Consider the following 21,126-nt stretch of genomic DNA (forward strand, 5'->3'; position numbering starts at 1 on the left):
GAGAGCAGTTTCATTGTATAGGTTTTGCAAGGATGCCAAACGTGTTCCCCCGCTGATTATCCTTGCTGCTTCCTGTTGAATCTTCTCAAGTTATATTTCATCTTGTGTATTAATGTTATCCCAGACTATATCAGCGTATTCAAGAATTGGTCTAATAAATGTTGTGTAAATCGATAGATGGGACTTTCAATCGAGCGTAAACTTGAACGTTCGCATTAGATTGAGTCTTTGCCATGCTTTCTTCTTGACTGATTCAATATGGTCATGCCAGGAACATGTATCAGAAAAAGTTAAGCCTAGATGCTTGTGAGACGAAACATCAGTGATTTGGCAGTCGTTGAAAAAGAGAGGGGATGGATTGGGCGGTTGATTTTTCTAGATATAACTTCGGTTTTGGATGGATTGAAGGTTACCAACCACTTATCAGCCCAGGAATGAATTTTTGCAAGATCAGTGTTAAGATGATTATTTTGTTGTTAAGGTTTGGTCAAAGGAATATATATGTTAACACAGAGAGACATTTAGGTCATTGTGGTGATTTCTGTTGCATAGAATTAAGTTAAACTTTCTGAATACTCAACAAGTCACGTAGTTTACAAATAAAACTTGATGAGAACAAAATTTGTTCAAATTATATATGTTCGGTTAAAAATAAAAGGATTCTTGTTCGTTGATAAACATGGTTGCTAGGCGTGTGGAAGTTTTCCAGTCAAACGAGGTTAAAAACCGAGTTCTTTGCATGAAAAATCTTTATTTTCCTATCCTTGACAATAAGTACTTCATTTAAGAAATTAAAACATGCTTCTTTCTGTGTTATTGTTTGAGATATTGCCAAAACGTGTCTTGTAGTCCTTGACACTCAATAAACGTACACAACCCCATTTCATTTTCATTGCGATATATTTTATGTTCGTAATGAACAAGATCTTAACAACATCAATGCAAGGTTTGACGGCCTTACTCACTCCGCGCAAATAAGTGTGATCTCCCTGGTCGGTTGTCTATCTTGGACTGACTTACTTCTCTAATACCAAAAGTGACAATACACACATTTAAAACTAGACGGTTGTAAGTAATACATGGTAAAATACGTAACTTAAACAGGAAGAGTCTACCTAATAAACAGATTAATGAAATTATTAAGGGATATTTTTGCCTATCGGCTTGACAGTACATGGGGAAGTCGGCTGTTTAAATAAATTAATAATTGCAATAAGGCCACGCCTCTAAATCGTTGTTTATGTAAAAATAAGGCCACACAATAACAGTGTTCCTTTTTTGAATTAAATGCTTTTTTTTTAAAAAGTTCAATAGATAATGGTCAAATATTTGTTACATTCCAGACGTCCTGACACTAAATTACACAAAATGCCATATTTTTCAAATATATTAATAGCAGTACCATTTGTTTAAAAACAAATTCATGAACAAACAAATCTAACATATCGATGTTAATGTCATAGAAGAAACTGGAATTCCAAACAATCCGTTGTTTCTTCGTTTCCTTTTAAAATGCTGATAAAATGTGATTTTTAGATAAAATATCTTATGATAGATAGATAGATAGATTTATTTCGGCATAGGAAGCATATACACAGTTCACACCATTACATAGAATACGATAATAAGCAATTATTAAAAACTATATCATGCACAATAAACTATGACATGCTCACCAAACCAAGGATAACACAAAAAAGAGCAAGCCCTTATTTCCATTGTGGTCCTTATTATTGGTGGCATGACAAAAAAAGGCAGACCTTAAACATAACTATGTTGACCTTAAACATAACTATGTTCATAGTAAAATAGTTATTTAACGAAATAAAAAAATATATATCACCGTTCAAAAGAGATCAAACTAATTATCACAGTAGTGCTCAGAAAATATGACAGGAGCTGGAAACTAATATAGCAACTTGATATTTGGCATGATAGCATATTAAAATTTTCTAATTACAAATAGATTATGAAAATATGGTTACAACCCCAAAATTTGAATCTACGACTTAAGTTAGAAGCTTATAATGTTACTAAATCTGTGTGGTTATTTAACAGAAATTTAGTTTTTCGCCAAAGCTATTTGAATCAATTAAGATAGTTCTGTAACGGTATCGGTACACTGGCTAACTATTTCGTTTTAACAAAATACTATTAAAACGAATATAATTATGCCATTTATTAAGTTTCAGTTTTCTCCGTTCTTTAAATATGTTCTTAAGTATAGGTTAAGGTTCGTCTAATAAAAGGTTCGATGTTTCATTAGAATCAGGCGAAACTTCAATAGAAAAATACTTAAAGCACAATACATGACCGTTAGGCAGTTTATAAATAATTTATTAGAAGCAAAAGTGTAAATTATGAAATCTTTATGCTTAAACCAACACAAAAACAACAAAGTCATTTGAAATAATATTATATGTTGTAAGTGAAAGTATAAAAACACTACGCGACTGAGAACCGTTTAGTACTTACGAGTATGAGGTGCATATAACTACCAATTGACAGCATATACGTAACTGCAAAATCATTCTTGTCATAGAAAGCAACACAAACGTTCACACGTGTGGACATTTCATTTGCTCTTAACATACTTTCGTTGAATCTTACATGAACATTAGAACGAACTATTTGTTTGGTGTTTATTTTGGGCATTCGGTTTTAAACACAAAAGCAAAATAAAACCTCACAAATATCGATTTCATATTGAAGTTTGTAAAACGACCAGAGTATGGAGAAATTATGATTTGGTGCATATATTTGGTCCCCTTATAGCTAAGGTACTTAAAGCTCGATCGGACGTATTCGGTTTCAGTACAGTGAGGTTAATTAAGACGGTAAATGCAATATCTGAGTTGTCAAAACCGTTGGTGTTCGTTTGTTAATGTACAATGTTTTGGTTTCAGTTGCGAACAAAGTTATCAACGTCCTGCAGAAAATGGAAACAGCTAGGAAGGCGTTCAGCAGAACAATACGAGCGTTAGCTAGCAGTCGGCTATAAAATGTGGAAAATGTAAAGCCTTTTAAATGTACGCTTACCGTTGTTCTATTTTTACTAATATTTACGATAATAAGTTGCAATATCTATCACATCTATGACACGAAATTCTTTGATAACAGTTCTGTCATAAAGAAGCCTTTTAGAAAGATGTGCAAAATTTAAGATTCATATTTCTAGTAACTACACGTATGAACAACAGATATACTAATGCAATAATCAAAAATTAGCGACCAGTACATTTATTTATAAATTTTCATGAAACCTTATAGAGCGCATGCGCAGTTAAAGAATTTGGCATGTACCAACTATCAATCGTTTTTTAAATCTGAAATTGAATAACAGAGAGTTTAAAAGCATTTAATTTAAAAATCCCAGTTTCATTTCTTTGTTAGTATGTTATAATTTGTTATTTCTAAGCAAGTTTGATAAAGGCAAACTGACACAAATTCATACTTTTTAGTGCCGTATACTGCGTAGTACCTTATTAATAATAACATGATGAACAAGAACCTAAACTTTAAGAGCACACAATACAATTCTCTGAAAAAAATGTTTATAAGGTTCATGAATGCCTGAAGCCCCATAGCATGTTTTTTGTTGTTTTACCATGTGATTATAACGTAAATAAGTTATTTCCATCCTTTAAATGCAATTTCAATTTTTTATTTATCCCGCTTACACAATGTCAACATTGTGAAAGTATTCATTATTTGTAATGTAACTCAAACTCATAATGCAACGGAATAATAATTTTTTTAGAAACAAATGTCAAAAAACAAAACTGCCATTGTATTCTTTTTAATGAAGGGATTTTCTGTCAAAATATTTACAATTTCCGATGAAAAAAACATTGAGCAACAAAGTGACATTTTTGTTGTGCTGTGCTGTATTTCTGTCGTTAATGTGGGTAATATCTTAAATCGTAAAACAAATCAGTTTACCATTTGTCAGTGGTCAATGCAAATTAATTTGAAAACAACAACTCTACAACATTACAGCAATTATTATAAAGCAAATGATATAATTACCTTTTCAAGGTGTTGATAGTAAATAAAAGTTACTGTACTCTCAACGTGTATTTAAGTAGTCAATGGGACGTGTGAATATATTTTGTTATTTAAAAAAAATGAAATTATATAAATTTACTTACACAACTGTAATAATGTAAGTTTAAAATGTTTTGTCGTTTGTTTGATAAGTTGACAATGACGAATACACTCTTTCTTTTAAAGTTTGATTATTTTGTTTAAGAAAATTGTCATTTTGCCAAACTGTTAAGTCCATTTATTTTGATAACTTCAAACTCTTTATAATATTAAATATTTTTTATACAGTCAATTAATAATTTTTATTGGACAAATGTTTTATTGTACAAGTTGTAAATGTACGAGTATGTCATACAAGTCAGACTAACACAAAACACCATCATATAATCTCTAAGGTGCACTTTATTCTTCTTGATCTTGTGTATGAAGTTTGTTAAAGATGTTATGCCATGCCCGATGGTAAATTCTTTAAGTTGTGATTTTCATCTGCTTCAAAAAAATTGACCGACATTTTACACCTGATTGAATTTTTCTATGCAGACTACTCCTTTTAACCGCCTTTAATGCAAATAGCTTGATGCTAAGAATAAGGAAAAAACATTGGCACTGAAACAAATACAAAGCACATAAATAATCATATTTTCAATTTTCCAATTACTTAAAAGTTAAGTAATAAAACAAAAAATAATAAAGAGCGTTATTTTTAATACAACATTGTTATATTTATTTGGAAAAGCAAGTTTCTGGAGAATTTACCAACCCAAAAGAACTTATGACAATTAATATAATAATCATATATCATAATAATATAACGTGCTGTTAGAGCATTTGGTAATATGATGAGAACTATTTTCTTCATTTTTGTTTGACTCGTGTAAAAAATATTGAATAAGTGCAATTCGGTTTTCATATCATTACTTCAAGTATCAGTTTACGGCATTCATAGCCATTTTTTAATATGACAACATAAAAGATCATGAAAATGACCAACATGAATAAACTATATATTGAGTGTAGGTTACACACGATAGATAATTTCAAATGTATACCATTGTTACTTCCTTGTTTATGACGCTGTGTATAAAAGAAGTGCTGTCCCATAATGCATAACGTGGCAGGTCAGTAAAGCTGAATTGGTTTTCGTCGGCTCAGGTGCTACTTAAATGTACCCCGGGGTTACATTTTTGTTTACTGCAAAAGTACCCGGCGCACGGAAAATATGCAAAAAGTACCTTGGAGTATGGCCGGGTGCCTTAAAGCGAATCTTCCGGGGGAACATTGTAGTACACTTAAGAGTACCTTCGCTACTTTTAGGTGGTATTTGTAAGTAGAACCTGAGCCGACAATGGCCAAATCTAGCGTCATTAAAGCCAGTGTGTAAACAAAGATTATCATATTGTTACTCCTTATTATGTTTTGTTTTTCGCATTTGTTTCGCTTTTGATACTGTTTGTTCATGTAAATGTTAACCCATATTGGATTTTTATAAGTTTGTATTTTCAATGATGTGCAAAATAACTGTGATATTAAAGTACCCTTATTCCATTGTTAATGGTTTATCAGTATTCCATGAAAACTATTATTACCTAACAGTTAAAACATGTTACATACTTTGTAAATTAAAACAAAGAAGTTATACTACATTCCGGATTTTTCAAGATGTATATTTTTATATTAATTGCAAATAGTCATGTATATATGTATAATTACGGATGTTATGAATGGCTGGCCATACATGTACAATCACTTTTAAGTATCATTTAAATTTCTTGTTTTGTGGTTGTTATACCCCCGTATGGAGGGGCATATGTTGGAGATACTCTGTCGGTTCGTCGGTCGGTCGGTTTGTCTACAAAACTTGTGATTTTATGATGCCATCTTCTTCCATATTTCTCAAGCGATTTAAAGTAATTAAAGCGCGAAGTGTAGATAGGCAAATATGAACATATTTTCAAGTCAAATATCAGTTTATCAGATGGAGAGGAAGATAATGATAGAGCGTAGGTCTTTATTAATGGCTAAATACTGTGTGCCAAACATGTAACACACACTAACCAGACATCCCACAATTCAAAACAAACACGTGAAAGTAATAACCTTTGAACTTTAAATGAAAAGCAGCGGGGGCCTAAACGGGCGTTTTGGGTTTCATGCCTAATGATCCACACAATCCTTAGTTATGCATGCTTAAGAGTAGCCATAATAATAGCGGTCAATAAGTTGTTCAAACTTTTGTTGAGCTACTTCCACGTTACTCAAGCTATTAAATTTAATGGCAACCTCATTAAAACACTTCATAGTAAACATTCACGCGATGTGTAAGACACCTTTATTATTATCATCAGTGATGCACACATACATATGTTATTTTTCCGTGAACATTGCTGCCAAAGTGGTGCTGGGGTATTAGTAACGTTTGGACCATAGCTTTAGTATTTGTACAGTGATTTCTCTTTTTGCTTTAAATTATGTCATTATGTTAATAAGATATATGTCATGATGTTTATAATGTTTTCATGTTAAACTCCAAAGTCAATTATATCGATGCCATATATAGTGTAATGTTTTCTTCGATTTTGCCTTGAAAAGTTTATATTTATAGCAGTTTACATTTGTTTTGTAAGAAATTCTGTGAACGTTAGTATGATAATTATTTAAGCTTGTCTTTTAAGAGGCAAGCCGTTTTACCCGCCCAGGGGCGGTTCCCATGCTAAGTTAAATTTTCCTGAGTGCTACTTTCTCAGAAATGGCTAAATTCATTTGTACTATAAAACATTTTCCCAATATCAAAACGATCTTTAATGCACACTTAGAGTGTAGCTATCTATATCGATGCCTCGTCTTGAATTGCATTATTATATATTGGGCCTTACATCCGATATCTACATCGCTTAATATCGAAGACTTATTTTCGTCTAATAACTCGAAAAAAAACCGAGTCATTGTACTAACTTAGTAATAACTTGACTCATTAATCTAACCTAACCTTGGACTGTTTCTGGGTAGGGCTAAACCATGGGCTTTTACAGAATACAATAATTGCGGTTCACAACTAGACTACCAAGTAATGAAATGAAAGTTTATACAAAGGTATTTGTACCAGGCATATATGTATGCATTGTATCAAAATTTCCCTTGAGCCGAATAGGTCAAGATCACCGTAACTAAATAAACAAAACTAATTCCGAACAATTATTCAATTACGATTTTCATTCAAGGTCAACGTGCGTCACGGTTACTAATCATATTAAATGGTTTTGATCATTAACATGTTTTTGTGTTTCTGAATGTTTTTAAAAAAGTTACCCGGAATAGTTTACTGTTTAACAACTTTAATGAACTCACCTTTTTGAATGTAGATAAAGAGTGCGTTCACCAGCATTGTATTTTTATCAGTCGAGTGAAATTCATATCAAATGTATTTCATTGGGTCATTTATAATGTATGATGTTGTCATCGGAATGTTGTAATATTATCTTGTTAGCTTTTACGTTGTTATTGCCAGCATTTGTATTAAGCCGAGAGTAAAAATATACTTCCCGACCCGTGCAAAATTGGTCTGGGGAAAAGGAGTGAAAAATTACATAGTTTTCTTACTGGAGGATTTACTGAAAATGAATTACTCGTGTTATTTATCATAACTCGCTGGTAATTTATTAATTGATATGTTGATGTACTTCATACTAGATTTAAGATGGAATATTAGAGTGGAAACTATATTCGCAATTATACTTTGATTAATTGACTAGAAATCTAGATAAAATATTTATTGACGTTGTTTATATAAAGTTAATGCACACAGACATAAATAATATCACCTCATGTCAAACTTGTACTCATCTTCATTATTTTATTGTTTAGCTCAACTGATACGTATCGCTTTGGGTGAGTTATTGTAATCACCCTATGTCAGGTTTCTTTCGTCGTGCAGTTTGTGGATTGCGTCGTCAACTTTTATCTCCTTACTACTCTAGGAGCCACATATTTCATCAAAGCTTGATAAAACTTAACCTGGCAACATATAAGCCGAGTTGGAATACGAGACACATGCGTTCAAAACTAGGTCACCAGGTCAAATCTTAGAACAAACTTGTTACCACTCAAGAGGCAATGTTTATGAATCACTCTCCGTGAAACATGGTCTGAATAATTATCTAGGGTTGGTTCGAATATGAGTATCGCGCGGCAAAATACAAGGTCATCAGTTGAAATCTTAGGAAATCATGGTACCACTCTACAGGCCACATTTATGACTCAATCTTTATTAAACTTGGTCGGAATGTTTATTGTTATATTTTCCTGGTTGTTTTAATCTTGATCACATGTGTGGGACAGCTAGGTTATAAGGTCAAATATTAATTATACATTGTTGCAACTCAAGAGGCCACATTTATGATTCTTCGTTGATTACACGTGCTCATAATGATGTTATTCACAATATATTGGCGGATTTTGAATCTGGATTACGTGCGAAAAAAAATAGGTCAACAGACATTATCGTAGTAAAACCGTTTTTCCACTAGAGACCACATGCATGACTCAATCTTGATGAAATTTGGTCATCTTGGGAATATCTCGGGTGATTTGAATCTGAAAATTAGGGAAAATGTTATAAAGAATCAAGTTTACTTATTAGAGGCCATATTTAACTAAATCTTGAAGCAAGAGGTCAGACTGTTAACTTGAAATGATCTATATCGTGATTGAATCTGGGTCGCATGCTTCCAAAATCCAAGTCACACCGTAAACTGTTAGAAAAACTTTGTAACCACTCTAAAGGTCACATGTAAGATTCAAGTTTCTGAAAGTTGGTCTGAATGGTTTTTACAATATCTACGTCAATTGTTAATCGCGTGTATCTTTAAACTAGGTCACCAGGTTAACTCTTTAAAAAAAATCTCAGAGCAACATTTATGACCCAGTTTTTTTTAAACTTGGTTTGAATATCTGTATTGGCAAGCTCCAGGCAAATTTGGAATCTCGGTCAGATGTGTCCGAAAACTAAATTACTATTTCTAATCAGGACACAATCATTACCACTTTAGTAGCAACATTAATGACTCGGTGTTGAACAAACTTTGTCAGAATATTTATCTTGAAAATATATAGGCGATGTTTTAATCTTGGTCAAGTTAGTTCAAAAAATGGATCACCGGATTTATCTTCAGTAATTGATGTCCGTGAAATCAGTTGAGCTCTGAAGGTTGAACATTATCCCTTTGTTACCACTGTGGTTATTTTACGGTTTGCTTAACTCTAATGGAAGCGATATATTCGATTTCGTGCGATTTTTACACTCGAAATTATAGGAGTTATAACAGTCGATCAATCTTGTTCGGACAAAGTTTTGTACCATTTTACCATTTATCTTTTTGACGATGAAAAATTCACCACAGCTAGTTCGTGTATGTATTTTATTTTCCATCAAAGTACGGAATTGTTATGTCTCGCTTTCTAACCACCGCACAATCCGAAAATAAAACGGGTCGCGGCCTTTTCGGTTTGGAATGCTGTAACAAGCATATTTTTATTAGTTGCCATAATGATGTTATGTTTTCAGACTTGTTTACATGTTGTGCGATGCATCGAATTTAATGTTTAACATAAAATGAATATGCGTAAACACATATCATAAAAATAGGCTTAGATTGTGTTTTTGTAAGTGAGATTGATTTGCAAATGTGATGTACGTTAGTTTATAATAACACGTTCCTCGCAAAGCCATGTTAATAATTGTATAGGATACAAGCCATCAGCTTGTCAAGGAAGCTGTAAGATGTTTTTTATACCCCATTACAATTGGTAATGGGGGCTATATATGAGTCACTTTGTCGGTTGGTCTGTCGGTCGGTCTGTCTGTCCCGAAAATTTCATCCGATCTTCCCCAAACTTAGTCAGAAGTTGAATCTAGATTATGTCTAGGTCAAGTTTGAATATGGGTCATGTCGTTTAAAAAACTAGGTCATGGGGTCACTTAGTGCGTTTCAAACATTTCGCATGGTGGCATGGTGTCTGCTCTCTAATTCAAGAAGTTTTTATCCAGTCGTCCACAAACTTGGTCAGAAGTTGTAATCAGATAATGTCTACGCCAAGTTCGAACATGGGTCATACCTGGCCAAAAATTAGGTCACGGGGTCACTTAGTGCGTTTTAAACATTCAGCATGGTGTCCGCTCTCTAATTCAAGTAGTTTTCATCCGATCTTCACCAAACTTGGTTTTATCTAGATAATGTCTAGGCCAAGTTCGAACATGGGCCATGCGGGGCCAAAAACTAGGTCACGGGGTCAAAACTAGGTCAGGGGTCACTGCGTGTTAAACTTTCAGCATGGTGTCCGCTCTCTATTTCAAGTAGTTTTTATCCGATCTTCTCCAAACTTGGTCAGAAGTTGTATCTAGATGATCTCTAGGCCAAGTTCGAACATGGGCCATGCTGGGCCAAAAACTAGCTCACTTAGTGCGTTTTAAACATTCAGCATGATGTCCGCTCTCTATTTCAAGTAGTTTTTATTCGATCTTCACCAAAAATGCAAAGAATTTGCAGAAAAAACATCTACAAACTGCAGCAGATGACATATGTAACAAACAACAAAATTTAAATATTGAACACCTGTTATGCAGCAAACAAATAGTTTAATAAAATAAAGGCGATGTATATCTTAAAAACAGTTATGCTTTTATGTAGTGACAAAGTAACAGTTGGGGGCATCCGTGTCGTGTGGACACATTTCTTGTTAGGGTCTTTCTATTGTAAATAACCACCGTATGGTACTGTTTGTTGTTGAACTTTTTATATAGCATGTAGTATTGGTGAGCGTGATAGTGGCTATAAATATTAATCAAGAAAAATGAATCTCAATTATAACTTTCTGTACTTGTGTTCGTTATTTTGTTCCACCGACTATGCAACAGTTGCCGGGTATTTTTTGTAAAACTCAAGGTTACTAGGTCAAATTGAAGATATGTAAGCACTCGAGTTGTTACATGCATTACCCAATATTCACGTATCTTTTTGTATCATAAGAAACAGTGGACTGCAGGTCTTGTCATTTGGAACGTCCTCCGTCTATTCACAAAATTGTCTTGTCAGAAATGTTCAATTGGTGGACCATGCAAAAACAAATCACTGAATTTGTTGTTATAAAGATAGCCACCAGCGTACATGCTTTTTGTACACATACAACTTAAGAAGAATTGTATTGCATCCCTTTTACTTATTTTCTTAGTTGGAGGGGGTGATTTTGAAATGTTATGAATTTGGGTGGTCTTAAATCAAACTACTTCGGATTATTTTTATTAATAAAAGAGGAATTAGCAAACCAGGGTGTATGGTCTTTTTCCTTATATATCACTGTATAAAAAGCTTATTTATTTAGCAGATTTTTTAAATGATTATCGTGCGTTATTAAGAACAAATGTCCAAATATACATTAATATAATATTTGTCCACAACAGTTAATACCTCTAAAAGACAAACATAATGCATTTATAAAAAGAAATACAATTGAAAGAATAATAAACAAGAGGACCATGGACCTAAAGGCGCTAAACTGAGACACGAAGAAACTTAACTATTCTGAGAAGATGAAATTTAGAATAATTAAAGTACTTTATGAAACGTAAATATGTTATTTCTATGCACATTGGATTTGACTAAATATATGCCTTCCAGAGTTTTAACAAAGTTTCACAATAGTCATATACAAATAACTGCACCGTCCACTTGTGGAAATTTTTTAACACAAGGGAACTATTTTCGAATTCGACCCAGATATAATTTGAACAAATGTTATGACCGAGTCGCATAAACATCTAGAAGGTAAATGAAGTAAATCAAGCATGTAATTAATTAAGCCATATAAGGAAAAATTTCAAGCCCATGCTCCCTGGTGGCCAGTATCGTTAGAACAAATTTTCAAAGTTTTTTTAAGAACTTAAAAAGAGACATCTAGACACTACATGTAACAAGGTTTTAGTCATTAAAGGAAAAATGTCAAACACCTTGCCGACCATGTTTTTCAACGAAACTGAAACATGTTCATGTTTATATGTTTATGTTATTGGAAATATTTTTTTTAATTTTTATTTTGTACTTAATCTATTTAATTTATTAAATATGTATATAACCTTTATGCATTTATTTATTTTATTAATTTATACATTTATACATTTTTTCAAATGTTCGTGAAATATGTTTCAGTGATAATACTATTCCATTTAAATGCTTTAAATATCAATGGCTAGTGGGGTGTTCAGCGTTGAGATAGTACTTTGCCGCTGGGAAGCAGCTCTCTCGAGAAGTGAGGCACAACTGGTTCTCACCTAACACCAACAATGCCTCAAGCTCACCGAACGGAAATGATAAGTACGAAACAACAGAATCTAAGCCGGATCGGTTGTAGTCTGGAATAAGAACGACCGCCCACTTCACCGCCAGTCGCCGGGGTGAAGTTCACCAGTAAGCTACTGGAGATAATCCATCGATAAAGTTTGCACCAGAGGGAACAACACTTGGAACATGGAAAGTAATAACACTCCACGGTCCATGAACTGACACTAGCAGAAGCGCTACTACTGGGACATCACCGTACTAGCCGTGGTCAGGTGGCTAGGCTTCGGAGACACATCAACAGACGAAAGGCGCGATACATGATTCAGCGGTGAGGTTTCTACATAAGCTGTGTTGTTGCTTTTATCGTAAGGAAGGAGGTTGTCAACAGGGCCATAGGTTGCACTCCAGTCTTCAGAAGACACCTTCCCATCCGTATCTCAGCAAGACCTCACATCATCAACAAAATCCATATATATTGACCAACAGTTTACTACGAAGACGATGAGATTGAACAGTTTTATGAAGAATTAGAGCGCATCATAGTCAATGTCCTTAAGAAAAATATCATAATTGTACAATGAACAAGTTTTGGCCAGACACCTTCTAAAACTGGTAATGGACAATAGGTGGATTTGGCTTGAAGAGACCAACGACAGACGGCTGAGAATTCTTGAGATCGCCAGAAGCCACCAATTTACGCTTGCCAACTAGCTGCACAAACCGCCCAGAACAGCAACCTGCCATGCTCCAAACGGGTTAGTAAAAAACCAGATCGATTTAATACTAGCACCGAAACAGTGCCCAGCATTGACAAAGCAAACACAAGAACGTTTTCTGGCGTAGAGATCGGCAGCGAACATGAATAAGTGTTCTTCACCATCAAGCTGATGTTTAAGAGCAAGCGCATCACCAAGAATCCACGCATCAGATTTGACTTGGAAAAACTGAAACATTCAGAGCAGAGGCATTTCAAGCACATATAGTTGGCAAGTTTTCATCCTTGAATATTTTAGACAATGATAGCGAAACCATCACCATCAACATAAAGGATGTCCTATTGTCATTGGCGAAAATAGTTCTTGGGAGAGATTGAAGGAAGAACAAGCCATGTGTATGAACCGAAATCATTCACCTCCGTAGTAAATGAAATGAGCTAATGCATTAGAAGTACACAATCTTCGACTCTAGTGCAAAATACTAGAAAGCGAACATGGGGATGAGAAAGAAGATGAAAGAGGCCAAGGAGTAATGGATTGTGGAGATAATGTTGAAATACCTATAAAGAGATGACCACAGGTAGCAGCAAGAAGGCCTGCAGCACCCCCAGGACCCTCACTTGTACCATTATGCCCAAAGCCAATGTTATAGCCGGCGCTGACGGGATTTTCCTGACCGAGATGACCGCAGTCCTAAACAGGTGAACTGAATACTACAGCGAAGACTATAATAACCTGCTTCAACCAAACCTCAGTCGTCTTCAGAACGATCCTAAACCAGAAGCGGACGATGGGAAGAAGTGACCATAAGAATTTAACCAGTCTCTGGTCTCCACCCTATCAAAAAAGGGCATCATCAAGCTGTGCGATAATTACTGGATCATCAGCCCCATCAGTTATCCCAGCAAATTCATTCTACGCATCCTCCTTCATCGATTGAAAAGTAAGGCTGACAAACTTCTGACCGATTAGCAGGCTGTATTCGGAGTTGGGCGTAGCGCTGTGGAACAGATCTTCAACTACAAAGTCATCATTGAGAAATACCTGCAACAACAACTTGACCTCTTCCCCATCTGTATTGACTTTAAAAATATTTCGACCGCGTGCGGCATGCCTGTGGCATGTTATGAAAAGATTCAACATTGACGAAGGGCTGGTGAAAGCCATCCAAGACTTTAATCGACATATATTTTAATTACGATTCATGGTAATTAAATTGAATGCGTGTTGATTCCCTTTTATTGTTGTTTAATTTGAGTTGCTATGAGGTTAAATTTTACTTACACTTATATGTATCATTGATATTGCTGGGCCAAGTGTGAGGATGAGCGCTCTAAAACCGGTTAAAACCCCCAATGCTTTGCATTGACCGTTCCAAGGCGGTGACCCCATCTTTATTCTTATTTGTGTTTATGTTGTCTTGTATTGTGCCGTTTTGTACTGTTTGGGCAATTGGTCACTTGTTTTAAATAAATGACCAACTAATTGTATATAATAAGAATGCAATACCGCTCCAGCAGCTGGAGTTTCACTTCTTTATATTATATAGTCAAAAGAGCGATGTTATATTTAATCAGAACATACTTTACTTTCAAAACATATAACTAGTATACTTCCCTCAAACACTGTTCATGAAGGTCACGTTTACGACTTAAAAGACGCAGAGCTATGGAATAGTATAGATATCAATGGTATTAAATTTAAGCATATGTGGCGATTTTCCAGTGTGTTTTTGTGGCTTTTATTTGTTTATTTTTTTCCATAAGTCACATCCCATACATGTAAGTGACTTGTTTTCAGATTGGAAAAACGACAATTGAAAAATCATCTAATATTTAAAAAGAGTGTGTACATTTTATCCCAAACAAAATAACACTCCTGATTTAAAAAAAATGTTAACAATATATGTTCGTTTATGGAAAATAAAAAAAATAGTAATCGGAAAAAATAATCGTTTAACGCTTTTCATCGATAATTAAGCAGAATGATGCGTTACTGACATACTAGAGCTTGCGTGATGTTGCGGTATCGCTTACTGACATACTAGAGCTTGCGTGATGTTGCGGTATCGCTTACTGACATACTAGAGCTTGCGTGGTGTTGCGGTATCGCTTACTGACATACTAGAGCTTGCGTGATGTTGCGGTATCGCTTACTGACATACTAGAGCTTGCGTGATGTTGCGGTATCGCTTACTGACATACTAGAGCATGCCTGATGTTGCGGTATCGCTTACTGACATACTAGAGCTTGCGTGATGTTGCGGTATCGCTTACTGACATACTAGAGCTTGCGTGATGTTGCGGTATCGCTTACTGACATACTAGAGCTTGCGTGATGTTGCGGTATCGCGTCAGAGTAAGCGAGCTTGCGTGATGTTGCGGTATCGCGTCAGAGTAAGCGAGCTTGCGTGATGTTGCGGTATCGCGTCAGAGTAAGCGAGCTTGCGTGATGTTGCGGTATCGCGTCAGAGTTAGCTTGTAGAGGAACAGGGTATGAACCATGTGGTATGCGAATTTAATTTATCTGTTTTTCTTGTTATTATAATTGTCTTATTGTGTTCCGAATATTACATTTTTGTTAGTAAATTCCTTAAATGATTTTCTTTATATACAAATACATGTTAACAAGTCCCTTAAAAGGATTTAAAGCTGAAAGACATGACACATTTGAAGAGTTTGAAGAAACTGTGTACCGTATGTCATAACGTATAAGAAAACAGACACTAAATATCAGTAATTTAATGGTCTTTTAAAGTAAGTTATTTGAATATTATGATTTTATAACATTATAACGAACTTGGTAATACAAAACGTCCGGTTATTTCGAGATAAAACTCATAAAACTAGCTCTTTCTGGTAATTGAAGCGAATATAATATTTCTACAAGTATGGTAAAAACCGGCTCTTTGTATTATAGACTTAGGTAAATTACAGGATGAACACCATTTTCTTGTTTCTTTACATGTGTTTTTTTGCTAAGCAACTGGCATAGTTTTTACGCCGATATGCAAAATGCATCGACCTTATTTTGTTCCGTCTAGACAAATGAAAATGGATAAAAACTATAAAAATAGAGCTTTTCTGTTAAATATCTTATCGTCTTTCTATCATTTTAGTGAGATTTATATTTTGCAGTCATGTGTGAATCGTTATGAACTAATGTGTGGTTAATATATATACGCAGATTTTGCAGCCAATAAAACTTATATTATGATAATGGTTTGAAAATACAAGTAAATGTTTCTTATGTAATAATTAAAACAATCCGATAAATAAAAATCAGATCTTATTAATTATTAGTGTCACAGCAAATTTTAGCTTTAGTAGTAACGAAAAAAAGTAAGTTTAAATATTTAATAAAAACGCTTGTGATAAATTGGAAGGATTTGATTTCAGAAATTAAAACATATTTGTTTTCAGACAGATTGGTGTTTATGATACTCTATCACACAAACGGTGGAATAAATCAATACTTAAATTATGGTAACACGTGAAATACATATGAAATATACTCAGTAAAATGAAAACAATTATGTATACTGTTTTTGAAAAGTGGATTGTTTATTTAAATTATTAAAATTGTAGTGTAATGCTTGTTTAACCGTCATTTGAGTAGAAAGAAATTTATATAAAGAATAATACATGAATTATAAGGAAAATGAATATGTTCGAAAATAATTGGTTATAAACGCAATGCTTAAGATTTCATTTTAGAATTTGTTGTCAGATTAATTGATTTACAATTGAGTTGAAAATATCCACAGTTTGTGAACAATACTTATGAAATAATGACAATGACAATAGGTTTATTTGTAATGTAAGGTCTCCGGCCCAAAATACAAACATACATGCAGTAATCATAAGTAGTGGCATGGTATATAATATTAACAACAATAATGGTAAGTATGACGTATATCAAATAACATTTCTTTTCTATATAAAAGTCTTAAAGAAATACAATCAATCGTTCGTCTTACCCATACACTTGTATAAAACTTGTTTCGCAAAAACGTTAAATTTTATTATTTTCAATGTATAAATTTGTTTTATATCCTTTTAAAGATACGTGAAGCGAGCTAATTTCCCTTCATCTAACCTACGACAGTTCTGGAATAGGTGTGGGTGTGGCTTTTTCGGGCTAAAAATGCAAATAAAAGTAAGCGAATATTCAATATTATCTATTTTCTTTCGAATTGTGCTATTCTTATTGTAAAAACTAATCGAAACAGCAACATTGTTTGAAGCGAGTATAATAGATTTTATAACACCGTGTAAACAGATGAGAAGTTGGTGAGTAAAAAACTAGAATAAATTTAGGTTGCGAAGACGTAAACCCAGGAAAGAAACGAAATACAAGTTGTATTCAATTGCAAATAATGGTATGCTGTACAACACTCCAGCAACAATGCGTAACATACAGGAACAAACAAAGGCCCGCTATCGGGAGAGAAATATCCCGCCGGCATACATCAAGTTCAAATGGAATAAACTGTGTAACGATTTTCACCGAACGTGAACATCAATATTTGGAGATAATATTATTATGTATGTTTGAAGTTTAGGGATATTTTGCTCGTCTAATGATTTTCCATTGGTTCGCAGATTTCTAAATTTCTAAAACACAAATGCTTAATTTTAAAGAAACCCGTTGATAAACATTCGAAACATAATACAACATTAATTTTGCGTATGACTCTATGAGGAAAATTGCAAATCAATACTCAAAAATCGCGCGGTTTATTTCATCACTATATTTGCTTTCGTTTTAGTTCGACACACTTTATATATATTTTAATTGAATGTAATATGCGCTTTGAAGTCATAGTCTGAGGACTAAAGGTTAACCCATTTATGCCTAGTGGACTCTCCCATCCTTCTAAATTGGATCAATTTATTTTCAAAATTGGGTTGTGTAGTATATTTATTTCTATATTTAGAATATTTCTTACATATATTCCTGAAAGCAAACAGCGCAGACCCAGATGAGACGCCGCATCATGCGGCGTGTCATCTGGGTCTACGCTGTTTGCCAATGCCTTTTTTAGACGCTATGCATAAATGGGTTAATTATCCGACCGTCATGTAAGTCTGTCCGGCCGTCCATACGGCCGTCTGTAAAAATGGATCCTGATTTTCTGAAGTACTGATGATAATTAGATGAAACGTTTAATACTTACAAAGGGCAATGTTAAGAGTATTCACGACCTCTTTTTGCAGCAGAGCACATTCAGCTGTACATTTTTTTTCTGTTTGTTTGTTCAGCTAATATTTTCTGTTTGTTTGGGCGTCATTTCCTTCCTTTGTTCATACGTATGACCATATACGAAAAGTACACATTAATACACTTAATTTTGGTTCTTAGAGAGTGCCGACGATTCCTTGAGGAAAATGAATATACTTACAACCGGCTGGGGAGGGGGGTTGGGTGGAGCGGGGCATAATGGAAGTCCCACCGGTTTTTACTAGATGTCAAATGTTATTTTACTGTCACTAAAATATAACACATTTTAATAGTATAACTACTCATCAAATTCAAACGCTATTATCAGGAACTTGGTTTTCAAAATTGACTGTTATTTTCTTTTGTTTATCTGTCGTTACTTTTTTGTGGTCAACCATACTAAACAAACAAAATAACTCGGAAAGTACATTGAATAAGAATCGTGGTATACATATTAAAAAATGATGAGATTATTATGCATGACACTTCATTTCTGCTGATGTAAAAAGTCATGTAGCTATTACTTAATATAAAATAACGCAAAATGATAACATCCATAGAACCATAAGATATATTCATAAATCTTGCTATCCCCATGCCGGTAATATGCACAATCTCCCCCTACATGTCATTCAAGTAGGGCACGTTAAAGTTACTGTCATGTTCTGACATCATCGTAAACAATAGGGTCAGGGGCCGTGTAGAAACGTTGTCATACACTGTAAATATGTAAAAACAAAGTAAGTGAAATTAAAGAAAAGGAAGTTATTTTTTTTCGAAAACAATTTACTTGTCGAGATTTATTTATATTTTTATCTACATGTATATTTATCATTATTTAAAGGCTGACGCGATGACATATTTTATTTTGTCGACATAGAAAGCGATAAGAATTTTTTTAAATAATCAACCACTATTTTGTTTCGCCGATTAACCAGATAAACTATGAAAAATCGGAGTTGGCGAAATTAACCGCAGTGATATGAGTGAAATACTGTTGAAAACGTAAAATCTAACACAACTAAACAAAATTAGTGCAACGCAGGTCAATGGATATTATGATAATAAATGGTAAAAAATCTTAATGTTGAAGTGCTAAATGGGACTGGATTTAATTATCAAACCTCACATCCAAAAAAGAAAAAGGGTAGAATGAATTTTAATTTAAAGGGTTTTTCATCAAACCGGTTGGAAACTCTTGTTTTTCATGCGTTACTGTTAATGCCTTGTTATCATAAAGTATATCTGAGTAGTATTGTACATGAAATAAGTTTTACGGAAAATCCATAATGTTAAAAGGCATCGTTTTTTAGCTCACCTGAGCACAATGTGCTCATGATAAGCTTTTGTGATCGCCAATTGTACGTCGTGCGTTCTGCGGTGTGCGGTGTGCGTCGTGCGTTGTGCGTCGTGCGGCGTCAACATTTGCCTTGTTAACACTCTAGAGGCCACATTTATAGTCAAATCTTCATGACATTTGGTCAGACGATTTGTCTTAATTATATCTTGGACGAGTTCGAAAATGGTTATGGTTTCTTAAAAAACATGGCCACCAGGGGGCGGGGCATTATTTATAATATGGCTATAGTAAAACCTTGTTAACACTCTGGAGGCCACATTTATTGTCTGATCATCATAAAACTTGGTCAGACGATATGTCCTAATGATATCTTGGACGAGTTCGAAAATGGTTCCAGTTGGTTGAAAAACATGGCAACAAAAGAGCGGGGCATTTTCCCTTATATGGCTATATATGGCTCTAGTTATACCCTGTTATCACTCTAGAAACCACATTTATTGTCCGATCTTCATGAAACCTGGTCATAAGATTTGTCCTAATGATATTTTGGACAATTTCGAAAATGGTTCCGGTTGACTGAAAAACATGGCCGCCATTCCTGCCTCTGTTTAAAACTATGTTTATAAACAAATGTTTAACAAACACCTACTGATTTTGAATATTATAGGACGATGAACAAGTTAACAAAAATATTACCCGCTACAACGTTAATGTTCAAGAAAGTATTGTCCCAAGATATGTATAAGCATTATTCGCACGAGTCAATGTTTATAATCCAATTAGTAGGAAAAATTTTCCAATTGCAAAGAATATCCGAATTTTTGTATGTCCGGTTACCATTATAATTATAAAAGTAGTATCCGAATAGAAAAGGGGAAGTCCGCATAATTGTATGTTATATTTTTACCCTTTTAATATTTACTTTTCATGTATTTTGCATTTCCTCAACTGATCCATTAGTGTTTGTTTCGTTTACATCATGAAAGTTGTATTTGAATACGCACCACAACGTTTGAAACGTATTTAAATATTCATGCCCCTGCATCTTGAAACTTATTAACCTTTTCCAAATCAGAAGCAAAGTGAAAATGGCAATGTGCAAACAGCATACAACCCGAACAGCCCGCGAGTAACTTGATGTCTGTTCAGGTTTTTAGCTGTTTGCTCAGTATTTGAAATGAAGCCTTTTAAACTTGAATGTAATTAGAAAGGTCTTAAATTAAATTTAACTTTCTAAGGGACCACAAATGTGTCAAAATACGTATCTAAGTGGTAAAGGGTGAACGGGAACATATGTACAGTTACCTGAGTGCGTTCTCATTTTAAGTTATCTTGTATATAAACAGCCTTTATTATGCGCATGTCTAAGGTATACATACCCAAGGTATACCTTTGATTTGAGATAGCGTTTGTATTGATTGTATGTTTTTGTTATAAAAATAAGTCAATCATTTCCCTTATCTGATTTTCTTGCAATCTTTAAAAATCGAAACACCTACGCTACAAAGAT

At 34.0% G+C, this 21,126-nt stretch overlaps 1 protein-coding gene and 1 long non-coding RNA gene across 4 annotated transcripts in view; one reads left to right on the forward strand and one right to left on the reverse strand.

The window, feature by feature from the left end:
- Positions 1 to 21,126, reverse strand: part of LOC127867191 (uncharacterized) — a 234,316-nt gene that overhangs the window by 36,046 nt on the left and 177,144 nt on the right. The gene's annotated exons all lie outside the window — the stretch shown is intronic.
- The window catches only part of LOC127867181 (uncharacterized), a 91,897-nt gene that overhangs the window by 8,123 nt on the left and 62,648 nt on the right, over positions 1 to 21,126 (forward strand). The window contains exon 5 of one of the 2 annotated variants that reach the window (XM_052408231.1): positions 2,907 to 3,226. The exons of the other annotated variant lie outside the window; for it this stretch is intronic. Within the exon in view, the coding sequence (XP_052264191.1) occupies positions 2,907 to 3,001 (95 nt within the window). The 3' untranslated portion in view covers positions 3,002 to 3,226. Of the gene's footprint in view, positions 1 to 2,906; positions 3,227 to 21,126 lie in introns of those variants that run through there. 2 annotated transcript variants of the gene reach the window in all.

The sequence above is a fragment of the Dreissena polymorpha genome, chromosome 2 (assembly GCF_020536995.1).
Source record: "Dreissena polymorpha isolate Duluth1 chromosome 2, UMN_Dpol_1.0, whole genome shotgun sequence".
In the NCBI taxonomy this organism is placed as follows: domain Eukaryota; kingdom Metazoa; phylum Mollusca; class Bivalvia; order Myida; family Dreissenidae; genus Dreissena; species Dreissena polymorpha.